Source organism: Salarias fasciatus, chromosome 3 (assembly GCF_902148845.1).
Source record: "Salarias fasciatus chromosome 3, fSalaFa1.1, whole genome shotgun sequence".
Taxonomy (NCBI): domain Eukaryota; kingdom Metazoa; phylum Chordata; class Actinopteri; order Blenniiformes; family Blenniidae; genus Salarias; species Salarias fasciatus.
In genome coordinates, this window is record NC_043747.1 from 11,728,645 (window position 1) to 11,754,364 (window position 25,720).

General features: G+C 42.9%; 1 protein-coding gene across 1 annotated transcript in view; it reads left to right on the forward strand.

The window, feature by feature from the left end:
* Window positions 1-25,720, forward strand: part of LOC115383462 (glucosidase 2 subunit beta-like) — a 131,432-nt gene that overhangs the window by 75,125 nt on the left and 30,587 nt on the right. Inside the window, exons 11-12 of the mRNA XM_030085657.1 lie at window positions 8,229-8,298; window positions 10,674-10,763. Of these exons, the coding sequence (XP_029941517.1) occupies window positions 8,229-8,298; window positions 10,674-10,763 (160 nt within the window). The remainder of the gene's footprint in view (window positions 1-8,228; window positions 8,299-10,673; window positions 10,764-25,720) is intronic.

A 25,720-nucleotide genomic window follows, 5' to 3' on the forward strand; every position in this document is an offset into this window, starting at 1 on the left:
GCTCTCCATGGTGCTGACTTAGAAGGCGCAAACCCTGCGCTGTCTGCGGCGCTCTCATCCTTGCTCCTATTTCAGCTGGGTCCTCGCTGAGTTACGGCTGACTGTGTTCACTTTGTGGGCTCTGTCCTTTTGTGCTTCCTCATCTGTTCCTAACAGATCTGCAGCGCTAACACCGCTGCTTTCGGCCATGATGCAGTTTCAGCCTCCCAGTAACCACTTACTGCAAACAGAGCCAATGTCTGCCGCAGATTATAAGCCGCTAACTGCCACTCCGGATCCATTTTCTGAAACCTCAGGAGCAACCTCCCCCCCCCCCCCCCCCCCCCCTTTTTTTTTTTCCTTCTTTTTTTGTCACCCAGCTGATCTCCTGCCAGTTAAATGGGTATCGGGAAGCAGATTTGCCATTGCTCTAGCTCACGGGCCTCATCTCTGTGCAGGTGCTGTGCTGTTTTCCTGAGGTGCAGTGAGGATTTCTCTCTGTTCAGTGTTTTAACTCGCCGCGTGCTTCAGTAGGGGGCGTGTCACGGGGAGCGGAGCAGTGCACTGCAGTTCTGCCTCGCTTTCTGCTTTGAATCGTACCCTCCTGTGCAGCCTGAGCAGGCCTGGGGCACGCAGCGCACGCCAGCACTTCACTTTATTTACACTGCATTGTCACAAAAGCACATTTACCACATGTGTGTGAGTCTTGAGTGTCTGTGTATGTGTGAAGGATCAAACTTGAGGCAGTAGTGTTTTTTTTTTAAATCTCTTACATATACACATTTTGGATTATCTTAGTTTTTGTTAGTTTTCACTTTATTCAGTCCTATTTTTTTATGTCATATTTTAGCATTGGTATTTAATGGAATTTGATTTAAACTTTGTATTTAATCATTGTATATTCGGTTTGACTCTTTTTTAGCTTTCTTTTTAATATTCCACTCAGGCTGTCAGGTTCCCTTACTCTGTTGCATTTTGGGTGTATTTATATGTATTTTTGAAACCTCTTTTTTTTTTTTTTTGGTTTAACTTTCTTGATTTCCATCTGTTGATTTGATTTCAGCGGCCCCCGATTTTTAATCTTCTCATTATTCACTTTCCTGATTTTTGTTTTGTAAGCATGTCATCAGAAAAAGTTTCAAAGGAAAGTAGTCTGACTGCATAATGAATAAAGTTAGGAATGGTTAAAAATACACCAAAAAAAAAAAAAAATGTAAAACTCAGCAGAACAAGAATAAGAAATATGTAGGAATTTATCTACAAGCTAAAGCGTATTAGTACATACATTTATCGTGTTCTGGGCTCTTAAAACATCCAGAACCTTCCTCCTGCTGCTGACTAGCTAATGTGCTACTCGCCATGATAAATGACACCAAAAAACACTGTTGAGACACCGGGCAGGGAATTATTTGTGTTTTTCAGTGCTGAGGAGAAAAAAAAAAAGATATTGTATAGTGAAAATGCTTCATTGATATTTAGAAAAATCTAAATTCTTGAGGTCCATTAAGTGAAGCTAACCCTGAAACCCTGTCTTGTATTTTCAGGGTCAGTATGTTGTCAAAAATGTTCTGGAAAACACATTTTAGTAGGAGAAATGACATTCAGATATATGTTCTGTGTGTGAGTTGAAATTCAGAGTCAACCTTGTGTTAAAAAATGTAAAATAAAAATCGAAAATTGCTTCTTTATCCTTGGTATTTACAGTCGCATATCAGTCACTTTTCTTCTGTATCGCAGTCTCAATGAATCCTCATTGGTGTATAATGCCAGCAGATGTACAATAAAGAAAACACTGTGTTCATGAGGACATAGCGGCTGTACTTCATCTTGGAGAAGTTTCTGGTTTGCTCCAAGTCACAAAAACAACAGTTTCTTCTTGAACATTCCTCCATAGATACACAGACAGTGCTTTGTTTTGGGCGAGCGCGCTTCTCCTCGAAAGATGTACAATACAGTTCATCTCTTTAGGGGCCAACAACCTAACGCTTTAGCTCTAACATGGTCACCCACACACCAGCTGCCCTTTGATCCCCTGTTACATTGTTGGCAGCGCTGTCTTGCACCTGTTGTCGAGGCAGAGGAATATCGAGGTCACGTCTCCCTCATTGTATAATGGTGTATCTTTAGTTTTGAAGTTCAGCAACACCTTGAGGTTACATTTTTGAACACGAAATGTACAAGTACTACTTATTGTCCTCCGAAGGGTTAATCCTGTCCAAGTGAAAACCTCCACATCCTCAGGTCTGCCACCTCCGGTTCAGCCTCCTGTCTTTTAGTCAGAGCCACCGTCTCTAAATCAAACAACACAGCTGGTGTCGCCGCTGTCAGTCTGCTCCAAGGTGCATCTCCAGGCTGTTCTCTGTTTACACGGGGGGGGGGACAAAAAAATATATATATTTTGTCGTCAATTGGGCAAACATATTTGCAGCTGTTCAATCGATGTTGTTGTGTTTGTCATGTTGGCTGTGTCGATAATGCTGCTGCGTGTAGCTCAGTCTAAACTAATCCTGAGGGTTTTGCATGTAAATATATGCACCTGATGGGAGAGACAACTCCACACAGGCATGACAGAGCAAGATACGGAGGCGGTCGGACCACACATCTCATGAAATCAGCAGGATTTGTTTTATTAAATGCTCTCTCCGCAAGAAGTCTGCTGCTAAACTTAGCAACTTATTTAATAAGCATCTTGCCTCAGACGCTCAGGCATCGCGGCTCTCCACATAAATTGCACTCCCACACCTCTGTCTCCCACATGCAGATGCTTCACTGTGTCCCTCAGTCCACATCGAGGTGACCGGGGAGCTTTCTCTAAGCCAAGGCATCTCAGCACTCAACAAATGAATTGGCATGTGAGGCGGTGGAGGCTCGGCGTGCGAGGGAGCACGGGGGACCGGCGCTCTGGCAGGTTACAAACCTCGGCGAGGGCCGGTGTTAATTAAAGGCTCTGTTCAGTACTTTCTAAATTAGATGTGAAATGTTAAACAGGAGGGGTTTTGCCATTAACGCGGCGCTCGGCGCGGCCTCTGACCCCGGCCGAGGGCGGCCCGTCCTTGAGACATAATTGTGCTCACCTTGAGTGCCGGATCGACAGAAGGGAGAGCGGAGAGAGGAGAGCAGGGTGGAACAGTGCGGCGAACGCCTTCCTGCTATACAATGAGCTACCAGCGCATGTCCTCTCCTCTTCCATTAAGCAGTTGAGAGGTTGAAACGATTTGCTTTTCACCCTCGCTCACCCTTGCTCATGTGTTTTGATAGCCACGGGAGGAATGTATTGGATTGCAACCATTCGAGGGATACACCAAATTAGCCCATTTTCACTTATCAAATGTTGGAAGTCTGATTTGAGCGCCTGCCAGCTTTCTGTCTCTTATGTTGTCTGAAATAGATTTTTTTCTTTCCCGGCTCCTGAAGCTAACCGTGTTTGGCACCGTACCAAGATGATCCCAGATAAAGATATTTTATGAGATGGTGCAGACGAGTACTCTCTAGTGTGCAGCCCCAGTTATGTCGAGAGCTCTTTTTTGTCTGCACATACTTGTCCATCACACATTTATTCTATTTCCTGCATCCACTTAGATTCGTATCACATGACTGCGTGAGCAAATATTCCCAACTTAGTCATTTCTTTTCCCGAACACGATTCCCCCCGGCGGGGGGGTAGGAATTGATGAGCTTGATCTGTACATCCACACTTAGGTAAGCAAAAGCTCATGTCAGGCGCTCGCTGGGTGAGTAACCTCCCGTCACCGAGCCCTGAATATTCCCACCGCTGCACAAACCTCCTATCGAGCGCGTTCCCTCGGCAGGAGGTGATTATCACTTGCAAAACCATCAAACGGGAGCGTGTTGATTTGTACACGAGAGTCGCATGCTTCCTGCTATTACAGTATGTTGCAAGATGACAGAGTTACCCCGGAAGGGGACCAAGTCATGAGCAGAGGAGACACAGAAGTAGGTCAGCTTCTAGGCGTTTGTTACATCATACATATTCATAAACAGCACCCAGTTGTTGCAGAGTGAACTCGCTCCACGCAGACTGTTTATTCTGCTCATTGGGCCCCCCTTTCTCCGTTTAAATGTTAAATAGTAATTACCATCACCATGGTACTATGAGCACCAGACCTGACTTCTGCATTTACATGCACTTTGCTCCCATCACTACATCTTTATTAGGTCATCCCAGCTTGATATATTTATTTTGTATTGAAATTAGGACTGCATGGAATGGGGAAAAAAAAGGTACACATTTACATCTACAGCCTTTTTTCACCAAACAAATGTAAATTTCAAAGATTAAAACTAACATTTGAGCAGTGTCAACAAGGATGTTTTGATGGTGAACTGTTCAGTGTTTTGCTATGGGGATCATCCATCCATCCATCCATCACAGTGAGAACATGCAAACTCGCGTGTGTGTGTGTGTGTGTGTGTGCTCTCTAACATACAATTGAAGCAATGTGTGATGTTTGCAACCAGTCAATCCCTCGACGACAGAACCTCTGCAAGCCTAAGTGTGATTTCTGCTTCGTTTTTTTAATTTAATAAACGAAATCTAATAAGAAAAGCGTACAATTTCACAGCGATTTCACCGTCAAAGCAATCAAGCAGTTTTTGCCGATTGTTCTTGACAAATCACTTTTTTTTTTTGTGTTTAATTGATTAATTTCGTTGTCACGTCATTAATCAGCTTCTGTAATTGTTTCAGCACTAATCCTCCCAGCCATGCGTGCCGTTTGCTGTTACACGTAAGCTCTGAGGTCTCACGGATTGATCTTATGGGCTCAATACCAGTGAGAGTTCTATATACAGTATGCACATCAGATAATGCAGAATTTCTTTTCGAAGCATGAAAAGCGGTCCAGCCATCTGACTTTACTCCGATCATTAAATCACATTATGTGTGGTCACTGATGCCTGCCATCTACAGTAATGGCTTATATAATTTGATATAATGACAGTTGTGCAGTGAATGGAGCCATTCTTAATTTCCTTACATGCTTTCGGTGGTGCTGCGCTTGTCCTTCAACCACTGTGGAGGAATAGAAAGAAGAAAAAAAACAAAAGAAGAGTTGCAGGAGAGTGTGGGAGAATGAATACAAACTGAGTCAGTCACAAGGCTATGAATTGCACTGATAGTTCAAAACATGATGCTATTTCTGCCAGCCACTGTTATTCACTCAACCCTAATACAATCAGACACTCCAACACAACGATTATGCAGGGGGCGAGATTGACCTCTCCTCAACTCCCAGCAGCCTGTGCTACACTTTCAGAATCATTTGTGAGATTTTGACAGATAAAGAGAGAAGCAGAAGAAAATGCGGAGTGTTGCCCTGCGTTTCAACTAAACGTTTGGCATTTCGGTTTTGCTCTGTTTAAGATTTAATAAGACAAGGACGGCTCCGTCTCCGTCGAATGCGCATGTCTGCGGGTTTCTCCACAAGATTAAAATGTAAACAATCATCAGCTTTGTTGAAAGGATTTTCACAACGTTGCCACTTTTTGTGAGGAACGAAGAGTAATTTGTGCCTCCAGGCAGTCCTGTTTGATGCCAGCAGGTGGCTATTAATGCTATCAGCAGCCCAGACAGCATCTGTAAGACCTCTTGTTCATTGTTACAACCTGCCATAAACATTTCATTACAGGAATCCTCACCCTGTATTTTAGTGGTCCCCACTCTGCAGTCAGAGCGAGTTCGTCAGCTGAGCGGAGAAACCGAGCGAGACTGAGAAAATGGAGCCGGAGAGAGAGCGAGGTGAGGGTGACAAGAAGACTCCGAGGAGCTTCCTGCTGGAAATATTGAAGGCGAGGAGAATGTTAAAGTCAAACCCAAACGGGGATGATAGATGACGGCGAGTAAAAGGGGTTGTGAAGGAAACTGAGTGAGAATCATGGTGGAAGTCTTGAGCTCGCTGCCAGTCTTTATTTTAAAGAGCAGACTTTTTTTTTTTTACAGACAACAAAGCAAACTCCTACATGCAGCCGTTCAGTCGACATGAAGGTGTCTGCCGCGAGTGTGAGCGCGGCGTGGAAGGGTGGCCTCTCCGCATCGCCTTTGTTTTGCTAAAGCATGGCCGCGGCACACGTTGCACCGGCTCCCCCGGCTGCTTTTCTTAGACCAGCGAAAGAATTGCCTTGCCTATCGATCCACTCCCGTGTAAACAGAGCGTCCGCGGCTCTCTGGCTCAAGGTATGAACACTCGGGAGGTTTCTGATGGGAAAATGGCATACGTACTACAACGCGTTATCCCTCCTCGACTATTTTTATACATGGCCTCTGTGATTTAACAAGCCTCGAGAAAGCTTTTAGTCAAGTACAGTATGCTGTTCACACAAAGGGAAAGTCGCGCATCGGTCAGCTTAGTTTCGACGGGAAATCGTATGACCCACATTTTCCGTCTATTCAACCACATTTATGCCTTTGCACTAATCATTATTGTCATTATTATACAGGAACACAGAGCAAGTTGGACTAATCAGCTATTGTATGGCTGTGATTATAATGCAGTGATGCCTGGCCGCTCTCCCAGTCCTCTTTTCTTTTCTTTTTTTTTTTTTTCCCACCCCCTCTCACCATCACCTCTCTCCATATACAGCTAGGCGGCAGCGGCAGGTCAAATGTCACCCACTTGGGGTTTCGCGTCTCCTTTTGTCATTGCTGAGTCTGATGATTTGTGTGTGCGAGAGAGACAGAGAGGGGAAAAGAAACCAAAAAAAAAAAAAAAAAAGGGAATCTGAGAGGACTGGAGGCAGCGTCCTTGTGTGAAGGTTTTGAGTGCGTCGGGGGTTAGAGGAGAGATCTGATCTCCTCGTCTTGGTGCTGGAAAAAATAGCCAGGGCAGCATGGGAAAAAAAAAAAAAAAAGGGAAAGGAAAAAAAAAAAATCACAGCTTGCTTCTTGGACACACTAAATCTGTACTGGGTATGGCAAGAAATAGGCACTGGGGGAATTAGACGTGTGTGTGGAGGGAAGGGGGGGTTTCTTTATGGGCAACCAGCTGAGACCACATGCATGGAACATACTAATTGGTAGTCGGGCAAACACTGTCACAGCTTCCCACGTGGTTCTGACCATACACGCTCCGGTTTTGGTTGGAGCAACTTCCCAAACGGTCTGTTTTCCATTAGAGATGGAACTCCCAACGCCATCAGAAATATAGTCTCTCTTCAACTCTGATTCCTCCTCAGTCTAATAGATTTTCAGTATTTCTCTTGTGCGGTGTGGAGGTTGTGCAGTTTGGACTAAACCATGTCATTACATCCACAAAAGATGATCAATACCTGTTCATATGTCACTACGAATGAGCTTTTTCTCACATCTCTGCTCTCTTTTCAGAGCAATGTCAGTGTGGAGTTCTCAACTTGCCAAGTGTTAGAATAGACTTATCACTGTTTAGCATAAATTATTGCATTATTTTCCAACTTTGTTGCAATCTTTGAAACTAATTCCAGTTCTTCACTCTTCAATTTAGGGATTCTGAGCTTTAATATCAGTAATTATCAGAGTGTTTTGTCTCAAAATATGTCACTTTAATCTCGGGAAGCATTTTTTTTCCCCCTTCGTTATTTGGTTACCCACAAGATTAGTCACCTCACTATTACAAAGTGTTTGTTTGCAGTTGTCCTCAGAAAAAGTTAAAATATATGGAAGATAATGTAGCCGTTTACTGATAAAGATAAGGCTGAAAGCTAAAAGGAGAGCGAAGACGACTCTGACTTCCGTGCACTGATTAATAACATGATTTTATGTGCTAATTGACATGCTGCCATGCGTCTGCTTGCGTCGTCAGCCGATAACAAACGGCGGCGCCGTCCACACGTCGTGTAGCGCCGCTTGGAGTCTCCAGCTCGGCGTATGCGCCACAGTCGTACGAAGGGAGGCTGAGCTTCTCCAGCTTTCCACTAGACTCTTGTCATACTTGGAGCACACGAGTGTGACAAGGAGAGACAAACATAGACGCCGTGCCCACCTCTGCTGTTCTCACGCTCCCTCCGACTTCCTTGCCTCTCTCTCCCTCAGTCTCGGTTAACACAGTTGTCAGTGTGAAAAAGAATAATAAGCCTGCCTTTTGGCACTTACCACACCTGGAAAATACAGTGTTGTTTTTCTGTTTGCATGCAGCTTTGCTCCCCTCACAGTCCTGGATTCACCAGCCTATATTAAGAGCCCACTGTTTGGCAACACACAGCTGCGGAGATGCAACAACTCTGCATTGTTAATTTGTCTGACCTTTTGTTTTGTCTAGCTGCGGAGTGGGAGGCGACCAATCTGAAGAAGGTAGAAGAAGCCTATGAAACCATCAACATGGAGATTAGGTAAGAGGAAAAAAATAAAGGTTAGCGCTTCTTTGTTATGTTCGGGGATGAACCCTTCGAAAAATGTATATGTGTGTGTGTGTGTGTGTGTGTGTGTGTGTGTGTGTGCTTGTCACGTTTTTCAGTTCAAGCGGGGCAGTGTGGCATCCAAGCAGGCCTTAAAATAGCCTCCATCCTTCTGTGCTAAGGAAGTAGGGAAAGCTGCACAGTAGTGAATAACCACTGTGTGCTACCTAAGGCTAATTTTAATGAAGAAAAAACAAATGCCATTGGCTGCCCACTGTGCTCTGCTGGGTAGGCCTCTACTCACTTTGAGCAGGGAAATATCAGAGCGGGTTTGAAATAGTCTGAATTTATGATGAAAATTAATCAAGGAATATTGTTTTTTTTTGTTTTCTTTTAACTCTAATAGAGAAACAGATTATGTTACACTTTAAAATCATAAAGACACTGAATAGATTGTCAAGCCTTTCTCTCTCACCTCTGATCTCTTCCTCACCTCGCAGAGTCACACGTTGGAGGAAAAAACAGAACGCATCAGTGGGTTTGGATATGAGTTCTTGTGACGTGCTGTTTCTCTCCTCCTGGATGTCTCCCAGAGCTTTAAGCCAGGCAGCAATCGCTGATAAGTAGCCTCGGTAGCCCGTAGGCCTGCTAACGCTTCGTTACAGTCAGGAGAAAGGAGTGCCAAATCCAGAAATGCCAGTTACTGAAAGGTCAAGATATTTCTTTTTTTTTTTTTCTTTACCCCCCTAAACAAACGCTTGCATGTGAGGAGAAAGAAGGAAAATGAACTGCCGTGACTTAATTTGCTCTATTTCTCTATTATCCACCTTACTTTAATTGCTTCTGGTGAAATTACTCACTATCATCTGTCTTGAAGCTCTGCATACGGATTTTCTCCCGCATGCTATCTCCAGGCCATGTCCTTTATCAGTATGTAAATATTCGTGAGGAAATTTTGTGTCTTTGTACCTTTCAGAGCTTGAGAGAAAATTACAGTCTCCTCCTTATTAGGCAATACATTGTGTGCGGTAAAGAGCAATTTCCACCAAAAAAATTAACTCTGCATGAACGTTGTGACCCCTGCCCCACTGAGAAGCACGTGCACGCGTGGTTACGCAACCTGCAGCACCTCGCTGACCCCGAACCCTCCCCCTACACCACCCTGCCTTATCAACCTCAAGCGGAACAATCACCCTCCCTAAACATTTGTTAACCCCATTAGCAATTCTGGGTTATGAATATGGAAATGAGAGGCAGTGCTCTGTTAGAGATAGGGCTCACTAGCCTTATTTGCGATTAGTGAATAAGAGCAGCCCTCACCGGCTCAGATAATTGGAGACGCTGCATAGAAATGGGCTTTAAAGGGCCACCTCATCAACACACTATCCAAGAAGTCAGTCACTGAGAGGAGGGAGGGAAATAAAAGCGACACCGTCAGCACAGTCGTGAGTCACTCAGTGGAAAAGCAGCTTGTCAAATGGGCCGTATCCAGAACAAAACTTTTCCTGCACTCACTTCTCGCATGTTAAAGGACAACTTGTGTAAGGATTTGGGATGACACAATCAGACAACTCCACTAGCAATAAGTGCCTCGACCGAAGAATGATGGTTAAAAAGCAGGTCAGGCCATTTTAAATGTGCTAAAGCAGGTTGTGAACTGCGCAGGTTTGGCCTGCCAATAAAAAAAAAAAAAAAGTGAGCCTTTTGTGACAGTATTTCTCTTTCTGTCCAGAAGTCCAATGTCAGACAGTGAAAAAAGATGAGTCAGGGTCTTTCTCGTGCCAAAGGAAACCTGAGATGATCACTGATCTCACACGTTCTGTTTCTTTGCCTGTGTCCTCCTTGACCTCCTGACGATGATTCCCGAGTGTCGTTCTGTCATCTCATCATAAACTTCTCTTTCTTCTCTTCTTTGCACTTCACTTCTTATTTCATTGTGATTTCCAAATGTCTGTGTTCTTTCATTGTGAGATGACCTAGAGATTCCTGAAAGGCACCCACAAATAAAATGCATTACTATTGTTATTGCACAGTGTGACTGCTGGTGTGAGATGCAGCTGTCTTACAGCTACTACTGGCAGAAAGTGTTGCTGTAATCAAATAATTTGAATTAGCGTGATTAATTTTTCTCCTCATGGCATGAGAAGAGTGTCATGTAATTTGTGAAAGCTATATTTCATATTGAAACAGAATAAAATAACAATGGAGCAGAGATTAGCACAGTTTCTAGGAGAACTTTGGTGAATTTACTTCATATTTCTGGAAAATCCATTATATTTTAGACATTTGATCGAACTTTAAAGTTGAAAACAGCTTTTAAACCTCCTCAGAATAAGTGTCTGATGTATAATGTGTTTTGGTTTTCTCAGCGATCTGCGGAAGAAGCTGGCCATCGACTACGGAACCGACTGGGAGTTTCTGTTTTTAAACAGCCAGTGTTACAAGCTGAAAGTCTACGAGTAAGTACTGATTTTTTTCTTTCTCCTCTCTTTACAACCGTACGCCTATTTTGTCTGACATGAATATGGAAACGAATCCTGAAATGTGTGCTTGCATACAAAAAATGTGCTTTTCAATGTAATTACGTCTTATGAAAAACACACTGACAGAGACCTACATTTCCGTGGTTGTGACAGCCGTCTTGTAATATATCAAAGCTTTTAACAGTTACGTCTCCTCTGAACAATGGAAATCATGAAAAGCAATTACTTGCGCATTACCTGTACTCTGCAGGTAGGCATGAACATTACTGAACAGAGAAGCAAAACTTTTAATAAGAACTATCTTAGAAACATCATGTTAACTGGAGGACGGAATCTGTTGTATTCTTATCCTCAAAAACCTAAAACAAAGACTTTCTGTATCAAATGTGATCCGTTTTGGTTAAAATCCATCATTTAGGGTTGATGTTTTGTGAGCTCCGGGTCACCCTGGAGAAGCCAAACAGCTAAATCAACTAAATTTAATCAACAGAATGAGCTTCTTTTACTCTCTCCTGCTGCATCCCTATGGCCCCTGCTGGGGTAGAATCTGTTCTCCTCAGGATTGCTTGCCAGCTGGAGCTTTAGAAGCCTGTGGGTGGTTGCAGTTTCGAAAGAAAATTATCTGAGATCTGCACTATGAGAAGCTGCACAGCAAATACATTTTTCAGACATCCTTGGAATCAGTGGTTTTCCCATGCCCTTATACACCAGTGTGATTTGTTTGCTTAGTCTGCCATTTAGGAGGCAAAAGACGGAAAAGCAATTCTTGCACATAGGCCAGAAAAAAAAAAAAAAAAAAAAAAACTCTACCTCACTGTTGATAACATTAGATAACATTAGTGCACATTTCCAGCGAGATGGTAGCTATAATGATGCCGGGATGGGGAGCTTGTCTCTGCCTACTGTATTGGTTTGGGAAATGCAAAAGAATGGCAGCTATTATATATGAATACCGACAGAATAGTCTAAACAAGCTGAGCTGATGGCGTTTGCTTGTTTTTCCCAGTGAAAACTCAATCTGTAAAAATGATCAATCAAAGTGTTAATCTGCATTTTTTGTAAATCAAGCATTGCTGCCCTCTATAAAATATAATTTTATAACTTTGTTGTTTGAGTACTGCTCATATTAATAGTTATAATAGTCACTGTAGACTTTCACTACTGGTTGGAGGATCGTCACTTGACATTTGGAAAACTCTGGCAACCCAAGCCGTATAAGATGTCTGAAATGCCAATGGATTTACTAACCAGAGTGGTTAGTTTGAGCCAGAACCCAGCGTAAACAAACAAAGAGTTGCCAAACGGTGTCGCCCAAGCACAGCTTTGACAATATATGTCACGTTAACCTACTTCTATCAGCGTCAACCCTTCAGCCTTCAGCGCAGAAAGCCGCGCTGCGCTCCGTTACATCGCGCTTCCTGGCCTATTGGCATCACACACTCCCTGTTATTTTATATCCTTCAAATCACTGAAGAGCACAACATCCAGCAGCATCAACTCAGCTGAAGGTCTTTTGACCTACCAGCACCCTCTCAGCGATGTACCAGTCCCCCTCCATGCCCCCCTTTATCCTTGCTGTTCGCCTTGAACCGTGATCCTGAGAAGACGTGACATTGACAGACACATAAACCAACGGCTTGCTGTAGCCCCCCCCCCCCCCCGCCACAAACACACACACCCCCATTGCCCCCAGTTACATCGTAACACAGCCACTGTTCCTTTCCCATAATGAAACCGCGAATCGCGCCGTTCTCCTTCCAGCTTCTCGATCGTAAGTTGCAACCGTCTTACGTCTGCCTCCGCTGGTGTTTAGATCTTTCACGTCTGATTAAATTGCTCTCTCTTTTCTTCCACGAGCTGCAGCCAATATTGCAGATAAGTGCCCGGGGGCCATAAAAGTTAGCTGCGCTGTACCACGGCCTATCTTTAATATAACTAACAGCTCTGCATTATTCAAATGAACGAATTCAACTGGTGGATGTGAGGGGGGAGTGGCAGGAACAACATGTGTGCGCCAGCTCAGCGGGTTACACAATCCACTGAAATCTGAAAATGTTTGCTCACGTTGACTTTTATTCACTGTTTGTTAAAAATGTTTCCTGTCTACCTTAAGAGATTTCTTTTTTTCTCTCTCTTTGGAGAAAAGTTGATCTTCTCTGCTCCTCCTCCGGAGTTATTTCCTCCGCATTGCCTCACGTTGGTGTGAATCACTTCTGTAAACTGGGTCTTGAAGGCCTCGCCTGTTTGTCCGGGGAAAAAATATATAATTGCTTTGATTTCGGAGTGGGTGAAAAAAAAACAAGGCTTTTGTTGCTGAACAGTTTCAAGTGGAATGATTAACGGCGAGATTAGAAGCCGAGTGTTGCGCTGTGGCGCTCTCCACGTCGCCTTCTCATCAGTTCCTCTGAAAATAAATGGCACGAATAAAAGCTTACAGGAAGAGCTTATTCTTAGAGCGCTGCTGTTCGGAGTGTGGGGCGGGGCTTCCCTGTGGGGCGCCTAACAGCTTCAGGAAAAATCTGTTGTGTTTATTTTTCTTTTCAGATTTTGTGAGAAATCTTGATTAGAATAAGATATAAGTGCGTAGAGTAAAGCTATTGTCTCATTAAAGCACATTCAGAGCTAGATTTAGTGTAAGTTTTAAATTGATGAATTGCTTCTGGGCAAACTTTCACTTTCTTTAAGTCAGAGGTGTCAAACTTATTTTACTTCAGGTGCTAAATACGGCATCTCAAGCAGGTCAGACCACTGAATCCTTGCATTGTAATCTCTCAATGAGTAGAAATCTAAATCTATGTCTTTTTTAAGTTCACATTTGATGTACTGGTCTTTTATAGCACATGGCAAACCTGAAATTTGGATAAAAGAACTGCAATTTCAACAAGGTCACATGTAGCTGGAACCAAATAAAGTAGGTTTTGATCATATTATGATCAAAATAACAATAACTTAATTTAATATAGAATTTAACTTAAATTCTAGAAAATTATTATGAACACATTTCTACACGCAAACGGTGGTTGTTCATCCCCTGGATGCTCCTGTGTCACATGCTCTGCTGCACGAGGCCCGTGAAACAGGCGCGTCTGCAACACTGCTCGATTTAACAGAGAAGTGTCAGAATCAATCCAGTGCACAGCGAGGGTCAGCAGTGGGGCAAATGTACACTGTGCCTGAAATACAGTGTCGAAACGGCAGCAATACTGCGCATGCAGAGGCTTTAAAAACATCACGGTCGTATGGTTACAGACAGGAGGGTTTTTTTTTTTTTGTTTGCCATTTTTCTGGATTGCTATGCAGAGCGATTACTGAACGCAGTATATACATTGGTCTTCAGAACTATGAGAGCCATCTCAGCTCAAACTTGTGATGGATGTTAAAAGATGCTACATGAAGGACTTTTTTTTTCCCCCCACTTCCTGCATGTTGACATTTTAGTAAGTAAGTAAGTAAGTAAAGTTTATTTATATAGCACCTTTCACAGACACAAAGTCACAAGGTGCTTCACAGCATACATAAATAAAACAACAATTAAATACACATACATAAATAAGCAGCACTAAAAATGTGATCAAAACAGGCCCGAAAAACTAAGCAAATGCTTGAGAGAATAAAAAAGTTTTAAGTTGTGACTTAAAAGTGTCAACAGTCACAACTGATCGAAGAGAGAGCGGGAGATCGTTCCAGAGCCTGGGAGCAACGGCCTGGAATGATCGGGCTCCTCTGGTCTTAAAGCGGGTACGCGGCACCTTTAAGAGATTCTGGTCCGCAGACCTTAAAGCCCTCACAGGGGAGTAGGGCTGGAGCAGATCGCGAATATAAGAGGGAGCTTGGTCGTGCAAGGCCCGAAAGGTTAAAACCAAAATCTTAAAGTTAACTCTATAGGAGACTGGCAGCCAATGAAGCTCCTTCAAAATGGGAGAAATGCGGGTCCATCTGTTTGTGCGGGTCAGGATTCTTGCTGCAGAGTTTTGCACAAGTTGCAGCCTCGAAAGCTCCTTCTTATTCAGGCATGAGAACAAGCTGTTGCAGTAGTCTAAGCGCGAAGAGACAAAAGCATGAATGATGAGCTCTAAATCATTGAATGAGACCATTTTCCTAAGTTTAGAGATTTTTCTCAATTGAAAGAAACAGTTTCTCGTCAGCTGCTTGCAGTGCTCCGCCAGAGACATGTCTTTATCAAAGAAAACACCCAGGTTTCTAAGACTGGATTTGGCAGACTGCCCGAGGTCACCAAGGTACTGTTTGATCCCTGGAATTGAGACATCAGGGGCGAAGATGAGTGTTTCAGTTTTGTCTGCGTTAAGTTGGAGAGAATTTTTGCTGAGCCATTGTTTGATTTCTGCCAAGCAGTGGAAAAAGGAATCCAGCTTCTGTATCCCATCTGGCTTGAAAGAGCAGTAGAGCTGGATGTCATCAGCGTACAAGTGGTAAGAGACATCCTTAAACCTTTGGATTATGTTACCCAGGGGGAGCAGATACAATAGAAATAAAATAGGGCCCAGGACGGAGCCCTGAGGCACCCCACTTGCCAGATTCATGGACTCTGATTTAACCTGGTTTATAGACACACAAAAGCTGCGTCCAGACAGATATGAAGTGAACCACTGGAGAACTGACCCCGACAGTCCCACATGGTCCCTCAGTCTACATAGCAGGACCTGGTGGTCAACAGTGTCGAACGCTGAGGACAGATCCAGGAGAACTAGGACGGTGCAACTGCCCGAATCGGCAGACATCATTATGTCACTGGACACTTTTAGTAGGGCTGTTTCTGTGGAGTGGTGCTTACGGAAGCCAGATTGGAATTTGTCGAAGAGGTTGTATTGGTCGAGGTAGGAAGACAGCTGATTGCAGACCACCTTCTCAAGAATCTTTGACAGAAATGGCAGCTTAGAGATGGGCCTATAACTATTTCGGTCTGCCGGGTCTAAACCTCCTTTTTTTAGAAGAGGCTCCACAATGGCGTGCTTGAAGGCATTCGGGAACACACCTGATGACAGAGAGAGGTTTATCATTTCAGTGACCGAGGGACCAACTGCCTCCAGAACCTCTGGGAACAGTCTACAGGGAATGACATCAGAGGAACAGGATGAGAGTTTCGTCTTGTTTACCAGAGCCAGAACATCAGCAAGAGTTACAGGCTCGAAGGTGGACCACAAGCTGGAGATAGGCTCAGCAGCAGCCGAGGCACCACACTGAGGGGGTGGCATGTTGTCCTTGAGCTTCTTGATTTTATCAGCGAAAAAATTCAGGAAAGCATGGCTGTCAGCTTCGATGAAAACGGGGGTGACAGGAGCAGCAGGGCAAATGAAAGAGTTAATTGTATCAAACAGTACTTTAGGGTTTTTCTTATTTGCTGCCACCAGTTGGCGGATATAGTTGGACCTGGCATTTTCAACCATTTTGTTGTATGAGGAAATAAGATCCCTGAGATGGAGCCTGTGAACCTCAAGGTTAGTGGATTTCCACAGGCGTTCAGTCTTTCGACACAGTCTCTTAAAGCTTAAAATATGCTCGTTTATCCAAGGACATGCTTTTTTCTGCGTAGACAGATTGACTTTAACAGGAGCCACTTGATCCAAAACCATTACACAGTGGTCATCAAAGCACTGGATTAGGTCGTCTACACTGGAGCCATTTGTAAAAGGAGGGGGATCAAACAAAACAGAGAACCTTTCTGCAGTATTAGCAGTGATGATCCGCCTCTGAGACCTTACTTTTAAAAGTTTGGGCTCGAGACTGAAATGCAAATCACATGACACAAGACAGTGATCACTCATGTGGACATCAATCACAGACACATTCGAGATGTCCAGGCCGAGTGCAAAAACTAAGTCTAAAATGTGGCCCTTTCGGTGGGTTGGCAATGAAACGTGTTGAACAAGGTTAAAAGCTTCAGTCAGTGATAAAAATTCCATTGCATAGGGTGAGGAGGTGCTGTCAACATGAAGGTTAAAGTCTCCAAGGATTAAAACAGGTTCCAGCTTTATAATAGAGGATAAAAAGTCACTAAAATCCTTTAAGAAGGCAGCAGCAGAGCCAGGAGGACGGTAGACCACAACACAGTAGAGAGGGTGCAGGGTTCCCACCTTGACCATCTGGGATTCAAAAGAAGAGTAATCCTGTGAAGGAATCACTTTGCAAATATAATCCTCCTTGTGGACGAATGCCAACCCCCCTCCACCTCGATGGGGGCGTGGCTTCCCATGCACGGCAAATCCAGTGGGGCAGAGCTCGTTTAAATGTATAAACTCCTCTTCTTTCTGCCAAGTCTCCGTGATACACATTATATCCATGTTTTCCCTTGAGATGAGGTCGTTCAGGGAAAAGGATTTGTTCCCGATGGAACAGGCGTTCAGAAGACCGAGATGGATCGAGTGTGACGTCACGGAGGTTGGGTCCGAAGTGTCCAGCGTGATTGGGCGAAGGCAGCTGCTACGCGGGCACCAGCTGGACCGTGCAGATGGAAACACGGAAGTGCGCTGCTCCGATGAGGATCCGCGACCAGGATTCAAACGCTGCCCAGAATTCAGGACAGTCGTGGCCCGGGCAAACAGCGGCGTGGATGCGCTGTCGCTATCATCGAGGAGCAGGACGTGGCGGAGACATCGAGCGCGTCCTCCGCAGCGTGCAATGGCAGAGCCCAGGCGGGCAGCCTCACGCCTTCGCCGTACCTGGACACCGCCCCGGGATCCTCGCCTTTTCCTCGATCTCCTGCGGACCTTGCCAGTCGCCCGGAACAGCAACAAATATTCCGGTGAGTTTAGGTCAATAGACACCGGGGGAGGAAATGCCTGTTTGTAGCGTTCCTGAGTATGAAACAGGCTCTCCATGGTCTCTTTGATGCAAAACAGAGAGTCCCGGTCATAAGTTTGCAAAGCCAAGGCGCATCCATTAGTTAGTCGGGCTGATAAGATCACACATGCAGAAAAAATTATCATAGAGAGTCTACACAGGAGCCGAGCAGAGGCACAGCCAGTCACAGGCGCCATCTTGGAAAATATAACTAGCCACTGTGTAGCTGATGCTGCCGTGATGCTGCCGTGGTTAGGTTGTGTTATGGAGTGTGGCCGACGCCGGTCAGTTTACAGCAGCAAGCAAAATCAGCAGAGCTGATCGGCTCAATTTGAAGATAATCTATCAGCCGTGTTAAAACCTGTACCAATTCGATACTGCCAATCCAATCAGGGCGTCACTAGTAATTGTGCAAAGCACTGAGGTCAGTGTTACTGTGATGTTTGGCTGCCTTGCATTTGCAAATTATGGTCTACCAGTCAGAGAACAGATCATCTTTATCTTGAAAGTTTGACATTTAGCAATGAAAAGAAGAAAAAATCATAACCGTACTCCAAAAACTACACGTAATGCTTGAGTAAGATATATCCTCGAGACACCTGGCAGTTGCTTTTTGTCATTCATGAAGCAACATGAGTCTGAAACGTCGAAGTCGAACCCTATTCATGCTGAACTTCAGAACATTCTGGACTTTTCATTGACACCTCAGTCTTGGGATTGGTGCAAATGAAGGCTTTTCAAAGGAGCAAGGCCTGCAGATTCCACATTCCTGCAGTGTGATGCTTCAGGTTGTCGGCGAGTTTGTTTACATTCAGAAAACCCAAAAACAAAATTACTGAGATGTTGCTTATTAGGATAATTCTTAGTTTTCTCTCTTGTGAAAATCATTAGATTTTTTTTTTCCCCCTCTGCCCTCAGGAGAGTATACAGAGCACAGATTCAACACATAGTTGTACGATGTTATTAAAAATGTTGAAACTCTGTGAGGGGATCTCATCCCTCATCTTAGACTATTAACTTTTAACCACCTTTATTACTGTGCACCCAAACACTTTTCCCAAAGCCCAAGTTAGAATTTTCTTTAGATATTGAATAAGAATGAAGGTATTGAAGCTCACATCTGAAACATTTCCCAATAAACTCCATGTATTTCACCTGCATGGGATTTGAGGGCGTTGCTGTGCGTTTTCCACCAGCTCGGGAATTTAAAACGCAGGCTCCTGACAGTGAATCAGAAATAAGCTCGGCAATTCAGTCAACACAGCCGGGCACAGCGTGAAGGGAGACACCCCATAATGAGTTCTCAAAGGCGGAGTCCCTACCTACAGCAGAGCCTAATATTCCTCCTGTGGATTTGTTGACACTCCTCAAAGCAACTTAAATCGAAGGGCCGTGATTTATGCAAGACTGTCAGGTCAGATTGACTCAGCCTCCGCTCTCATGTCATTAGAAAGTACAGCACTTCAGTGAGTCATGCCTGCCACTGTGGTTCAGCTTTGACAGAGAAGAGAGAAGGATAACGCAGCACAAGTGACACTTCCAACTGTCTGTGGAACATCACATGGCCTTAGCAGTGCGCCGGCTTCTTCTTCGAGGGAAGAAAGAGACTCCATCAGGATGGCCTAGAGGGAGCTGTTTCAAATTGGATCTAAACCATGGCAAGGCGGGTGGCGCGGAGTCCTAGATGTGTCTGCCGAGAGTCACATGGAAACGAAGCGCCATATAGATTCATGTTGTAGATTTCGCAACACTGGCACAAAGGCCGCAAACAGGGCCTGACAGGACCGTCGGACTCTTCAGACAGTCAGCTGCCCTGCGGACAGAAAATATCGTTAGAAGTGGAGAGATTTCTGTGTGCATTTTTCCCGCAAATAAAACGCTTAAGAGCGTTTAAGTTTTCCAAGATATGCGAATGAATAATTGAAAGCGGAAATTATCTTTCAATATTAATGTAATTTAGGCTTTCATTCACGAGGCTGGTAATTTGCATGAAGCATAAAGGCCTGTCACCAGCAAGCGCTGATTCAATGAAGAAACAAAACACGCACAGTCTTGCAAAGTGGGATGATAACCTTGTTTCTTTCGGTTTACGAGGGAGGCGCATCGGCAAGAAGGCCTGTTCAAAACCTAATTGAAATGTTGAAACCAGCGGTCGTGCCGCTGATGCAGACCCGTGTCTTGGAGCGCGGGCACTTTGTCACGCCCAGAGCGTTCGCATTATGATTGATGTGGCTGTTGTCAAATTAAAGCGTGTAATTTAACGTTACTCTTAGTGAGCTGCTCATGCAATTAACTTCAAAAGGTCACGGCTGCTCAGCTGTCAATAGGAGGAGAGGCGGAGAGAAGGCTCTCACCTGCTGGAGATATGCAACATGTAATGTCAAAGACGCTCCAGTCTCGATTGCCATCATCAGGTTCAATTAGTTCAAATGATTTATTTCAGGTCTTTCCCGCGGCTGTATTCACTATAGACCTGAATAATATGATATTCAGTCACATTTTTTGCTTTTCTTGACCACTCGCTCACCTCAGAGTGTGAGGACTTAATCTGACTGGACTCATATTGTTTGTAACAAGATAATCATCTGTGAATGGATCGATTAGTCGTGGTTTTTGAAATCCAGATTGTAAAAACAAATCCCTTCATCTTACTAAAATCCTGTTTGGTTTTGTGTCTGATTACAATTGATAAGACATTTTGACAAAAACAAAGTAGATAACTAGGCGGAGGTTCAATTTTGACACTTTGTTTATGTGAATGTAAGCTGCATTTTGAATAAGTTGATGTGTCTTCATTGTGATTTGCAACAGGAAGGCCTTCACATGTAGCCTGCAGGACATGTTGTCAAAATAGCAGCTATTACAAATAACATGATTTATTAAAAAGGTTGCTATTTTTTGATGAAAAAAAAAGGCCCCAGATGAATATACAGCACTTAACCAGCTCCATAAAGCAGAGAGACAGATCACACGGTGGACCTTTCAGTTGATATTGAGGAAAATTGTATCCCTCATGAATCATCAGAGACCAAACAAAGTACCAAAAATACAAAAAAAAAAAGTAATCAGCAATGTAGATTTAGTTTTAATCAGATGGACACAAATCCATATTCAAACGAAAAAGTGGTGATGGTAGCTTTACTGTGGGTTTGGAGGCAGCGCAGTCCTGCTAATGTTTCCTCGAAGCCATGCTGAGGATCAGAGTCGGTTTATTTTCCTGTTGAATCACTGCCTCCCTCGCTCAATTGTGATTCAACAAAGCCCTTGGCTGTCATGACGCTGGTCTCTTCCTGTAAACAACTGAACACAAATGGAGATTCTGCCCAGTCCACAGCGGGGGTTTCTATCTGAAGTGCCGAGAGTTTTCCGTTTGTCCAGCAGACCTGCGAGCTGGCAAACGAGTACCTTGTGTGTCTGCCGGGGTCGTAAAGAATCACCGCATCTCATCAATCTGTGTTACGCTGCCAACTTTACGGCCGAGGAGAAGTGGGTCGAGCGTCTGTGAGCCGGTTGTGTTCGAGCAGTTTTCGAGAAGTTTTGTGCCTTTTTTTTTTTTTTTTTTCCGTTTGTTTGTTCATCCAATTTTATTACAGCGCACCAGGACTTCCTCTTCCTAAATGAAACAAAGCTGATTTAGAAGCGAGTTAATCAACTTTATCGCTGTCGTTTATTGTCTAACTTAGCAAGCTCAATACCGACTGCGCTTGCGGTGCGTTTTCAGATCAATCCAAAACACCAAGCCTCACCTCCGAATCATGAGTCATTATTCTGACTTTCCTCAGTATGGAAGAAATAATGAACCAACAGTGGATTTGGAGCTGCGCAGCACTCAAATATCCAGTGACAAGTGTGAAAGACTTGCAAGAATCCTGTTGTTACCATTTGTTGCATCCCCGCAGATGTGCAGCTGTTCGTCAGGTAGATGCCGCTCTCCTCTAATTTGGAGGGCTGCTGTGTGAAACAGGCAGCATCTCAACGGCAAATTAATTACACTTTTTGGGGTGAAGCTGGAAAAGTTTGAAAAGAATGGGAAAAAAAGCTCTGGAGATGAACTGAAGCTATTCCCTCCTCAAGTTCTGCACACTTTATCTCACCATTGTAGTCTAGAAATGTGCCAAAAAAAAAAAAAAAGGTCTCTGTTAGTCATTTCTTTTTCCTTCAACTTTACAAACTGGACCACGAAATGCAGTTTTTCTTGGGAAAAAAAGTGGCTCAAGTGGTTGAATCATAGGCCATTGTAAAATCACGGTCAGCACATTCATTGACATCCCTACCAGAAATGACATATGTTATGAATTTCTTTATTCATCTGTTCAGGGCCAGTAAGCTGGTATAACATCTTTAAAGAAAAAGATGTAATTTCTGTAGTGAACAAAAATGGACAATGGAGTGTTTTTTTTTTTTTAAGTTTGACAAAGAGCCGCAGGAGAGAATCCAACATGTAGTTAAAACCAATAAAACCCAGAAGAGACTGAAGAAAAACTCTTACTGTATAAAAATTGGGATTCCTCTGATGAACAGTGTTTATCTTATGTTCACGTTCCTGCTGTGTCTCATTTACAAGTTCCTGCTGCGGCAACCTGAGCCTCCTGGCTCGATCAACCCAGTTCTTCTCATCTAATCAAATCTAATATGATCTATTTCGACAACTGTGCGAACTTCAGTGAAAGTGTAATTTCCATCCAACGTCAATATTTTTCTTTGAGATGACGTACATTTTATGATGGCTGCTTTCAGCTTAACTACTGCGTTTAAGGATGAACGGCTGCGTCACAACAATTCCACGACATGATTTGGATAATTTTGCGGTGAACTGTGTTTTCAAATTTTACAGTGTATTTAAAGATGCATAGAAACATAAACAACTTCACTTTTAATTGGCTGCACTTATTAATTTTCAACAAATACTTCTTCAATAATGGAAAGACCAGCCAACATGTATTAATTTATTATTTATTGAATTACTGTCAATCTTATTGAGATATGATGTTGTTGGCTGTATTACATTTAAAATGGTGAAAAGGATTTTGTAGAAACTTTTTAGTTGGGAGTGAAGGTTTTAATTTTTCAGCAGGAAATCATCCTGCTGGTCCATAATATCTTCTGCACTTTATTTTTTTTTGTATTCATCACCAGTGGAAGGGTGTGATAAGCCAGCCCATGTTTAAAAAATGGGCTGTTGCTTGGTTGAAACAGTTTTATTTACTCGACTCAATCCACATTTTTTTTTTTTTTCCAATCCAGAGATTAGAGACAAAATTTTCAGAGTCTGCCAAAGTGAATGCATAAAGATATTAATTTGTTTTGTCTGGGAGAGAGCAGCAGCCTCATATACGGTAAACCTCAAATAGACTCTGGAACACAGAAACATTATTGTGCATCTGGTTGGCTTTTACATGAAAAATAATTAGGAGAATCTATGCATCAGTGATGAGGATATAAAGCAGGATTCATCAGCTGCTGCTGTGTTCAGGTGACGTCCGTGCCAGCTATGAAAGGATCACACTGTGAGGTATTTAGTTCTGCGTTTAATGACAAGTCTGTGGTGGCGTTAGCTGCGATAGCTTTGATCCGGCAACCTCGCTACCCAGAGCATTTTCTTGGGTCAAACATTTGACCCCCCCTTTAATATGCATTTCGAGGAGGAGCATGAAAGTGGTGTAAATTGGAAGGGGTTACTCCCATCGAATCACCGCGCCACAACACCTATAATTGAGAGTGATATTTAACAACCGGAGGACTAAACTTCTCACCCCGAGAGAGTCATGATGTGTTGTTTAAATGTTCCACACAGAGAGGCACAAAACAAGCCTAATAGGAAGTCAATTTCCCGCTCGACAATTGTTCCCTTTCAAATGTCAGATGATATAACGGAGTTATAAAGAGCAGAGGTATATTTAGGAACAGAAGCAAGAGTCATTATGGTGTGATTATATCACCTTTGACCAAAGGCATTATGCAACAATGCATATTCATCAAAGCTTTATCGAGCAAATCGGTCTTGCTTTTTGTGTTGATCTCAAGCAATTCTTTCCTGGGTTTTCAGTTTGGTGTGAAACTTACTGAGTTAGGTTTTTACTTAGAATCTAGACTTAAAACCCTTCCGAGTGCAAAGCAGTCTTTTTTGGTTTGCTGCATGCTTAAGAGTTCCATTGTGGAGCACCTTTTGAAAGCAGATACAACTACGTAGATAGTAGATATTTGACTGAAAACTTGAGATCTTAAACTGTTCTGTTGGGTACGGAGGTTTTAACTGGAGCTATAAATCACCAGGAACCTATGTCCTTACTTTAGTTTTGCCTTATTCACCGCTTTATTAATCTAAACAGGCAATTTAGGATACCTTGGTTCCCAACAAAGCAAATATCTTATTAACCGTACAAAACGCAATGATTTTTTTTAATGTAAAGTGCAAGAAAAAGCCTCTGCAAACATGCTCAAAGGTACTGATGTAGATAAGAGTGTTCCTAGCAAGCGAGAGAAGGTCCACTTAGACCCCATGCAACATACCAAGTAAACAAACACCCGGGTTTGCCTGTACTGGGTGGGTAACATTGACTCGGTGTGAAGAAAAAGTAATAAGTCGTCGGTGTGACAAGCGCCAAAGTTTATCTTAAATATGATAAAATAACACACGGATCTAAACATAGTACCTCATGCAACCCCACTTCAGACTCCACTCCATACCTTTAAGCTGTGAAATCCCTCCCTCCATGTTTTAGCACGTTTTTTAAACATAGACTTTATTGTGCTAGAAGCGGACCGGAGCTGAAGTTGAACCGAGTTGTGAGAACAGATGTTTTGCAGCTGCTCTGTAAGCCTCCGACTATTGGCTTGTGATTTTTTTTTTTTTCTTCTCCCACTTTTAATGTGGGAATTCTAATTATCACCTTAAGTTATGTTGAAGTAGATTTCCTAACACTGAAATGTGTTAGTAACCATTTTTCTTACACCTTTGAGAGAGAAAAGTGAAATAATTATTCAGTACTATTTTCAACCAATTTGCTCCACACCTCAACAAAATCTTACCATTTTGTATATATTATCAGATTTACACCCATATAACTGATTTGCACAAGATTACTTGGGAAAAGGAGAGAAACAAAAATGGACTTTTAAAAGGTTTTTGCTTCTTTATGAATAAATCACGACAATTCAATCTAATTTTACTGTTATAGTTATTATAGCTGTAATATTGTTTTACATACTATGATTTTATTACCTTTAAATGGACATTAAATGTCATTTTCAGACATACAATCCAGCTTTTGTATTGGACTCTGCTTCAGGTGACTTTGTCTTTATTGACATCACAAATGTAAGATATTCTATATACAAGCACAGCTACTAAAAATTAAGAGCTTTGACACTTCAATAATATTTATACAGTGTATAGAGTGGTTTCATAATCACAAAGGACCTCTTTTCTTTAGCATAAGCCCCATGAAGAAAATTCAACCCATCCACACAATGATCATGATGCTCTTTTAGAAATGATACCAGTCCGGGAAATGGAATTTTAAATAGTGAGCCTAAAATTAGCGACATGACTGGAATTTGAGTCCATAATTGTTTCTTGAGACCCTAATGAGATGACCGCTCAAAATCTGTGAAGGAGCACCAGAAATAAAACTCAGATCATGGCTGCACTTGAGAACTTTCACTGTGGGGGAAATAAAAAAAAAAGGGACGGAGACACTGCAGAACTTTTCCACCACCAAGACATAAATCAAACGGCCTCTCTGCCACCGCCTTCCTCTCCTACTGTAGGTGCTCTTATATTAGATGCTGTCCTGGAGAAGAAGAAGAAGAAGAAAAAAAAAAAGTGCCGTAGTCAGACAAGGAAATTGCTCCTAAGTTAAGAACAGTCTAGCACTTATTATATAATCAAAGTAGAGAAGAGTTAAAAGAATGCAGTGAAATGTTCCTGAATCAGCGATCATTTTGTTATGAGTCCCGACTGAACAAGCTTCGTTAAAAGGACTTGTTTAATGCCAGTAGATGGATAGATTTGTGCACACAGTAAACACAGATTTTTATGGTTAATTGATTTCCAATGTAAATATTCTGTCGTTAGTTGGAAAAACACGTACTGCTCTGTGTAATTTGTGCATATTGCAGCGTGCCCTTCTTTT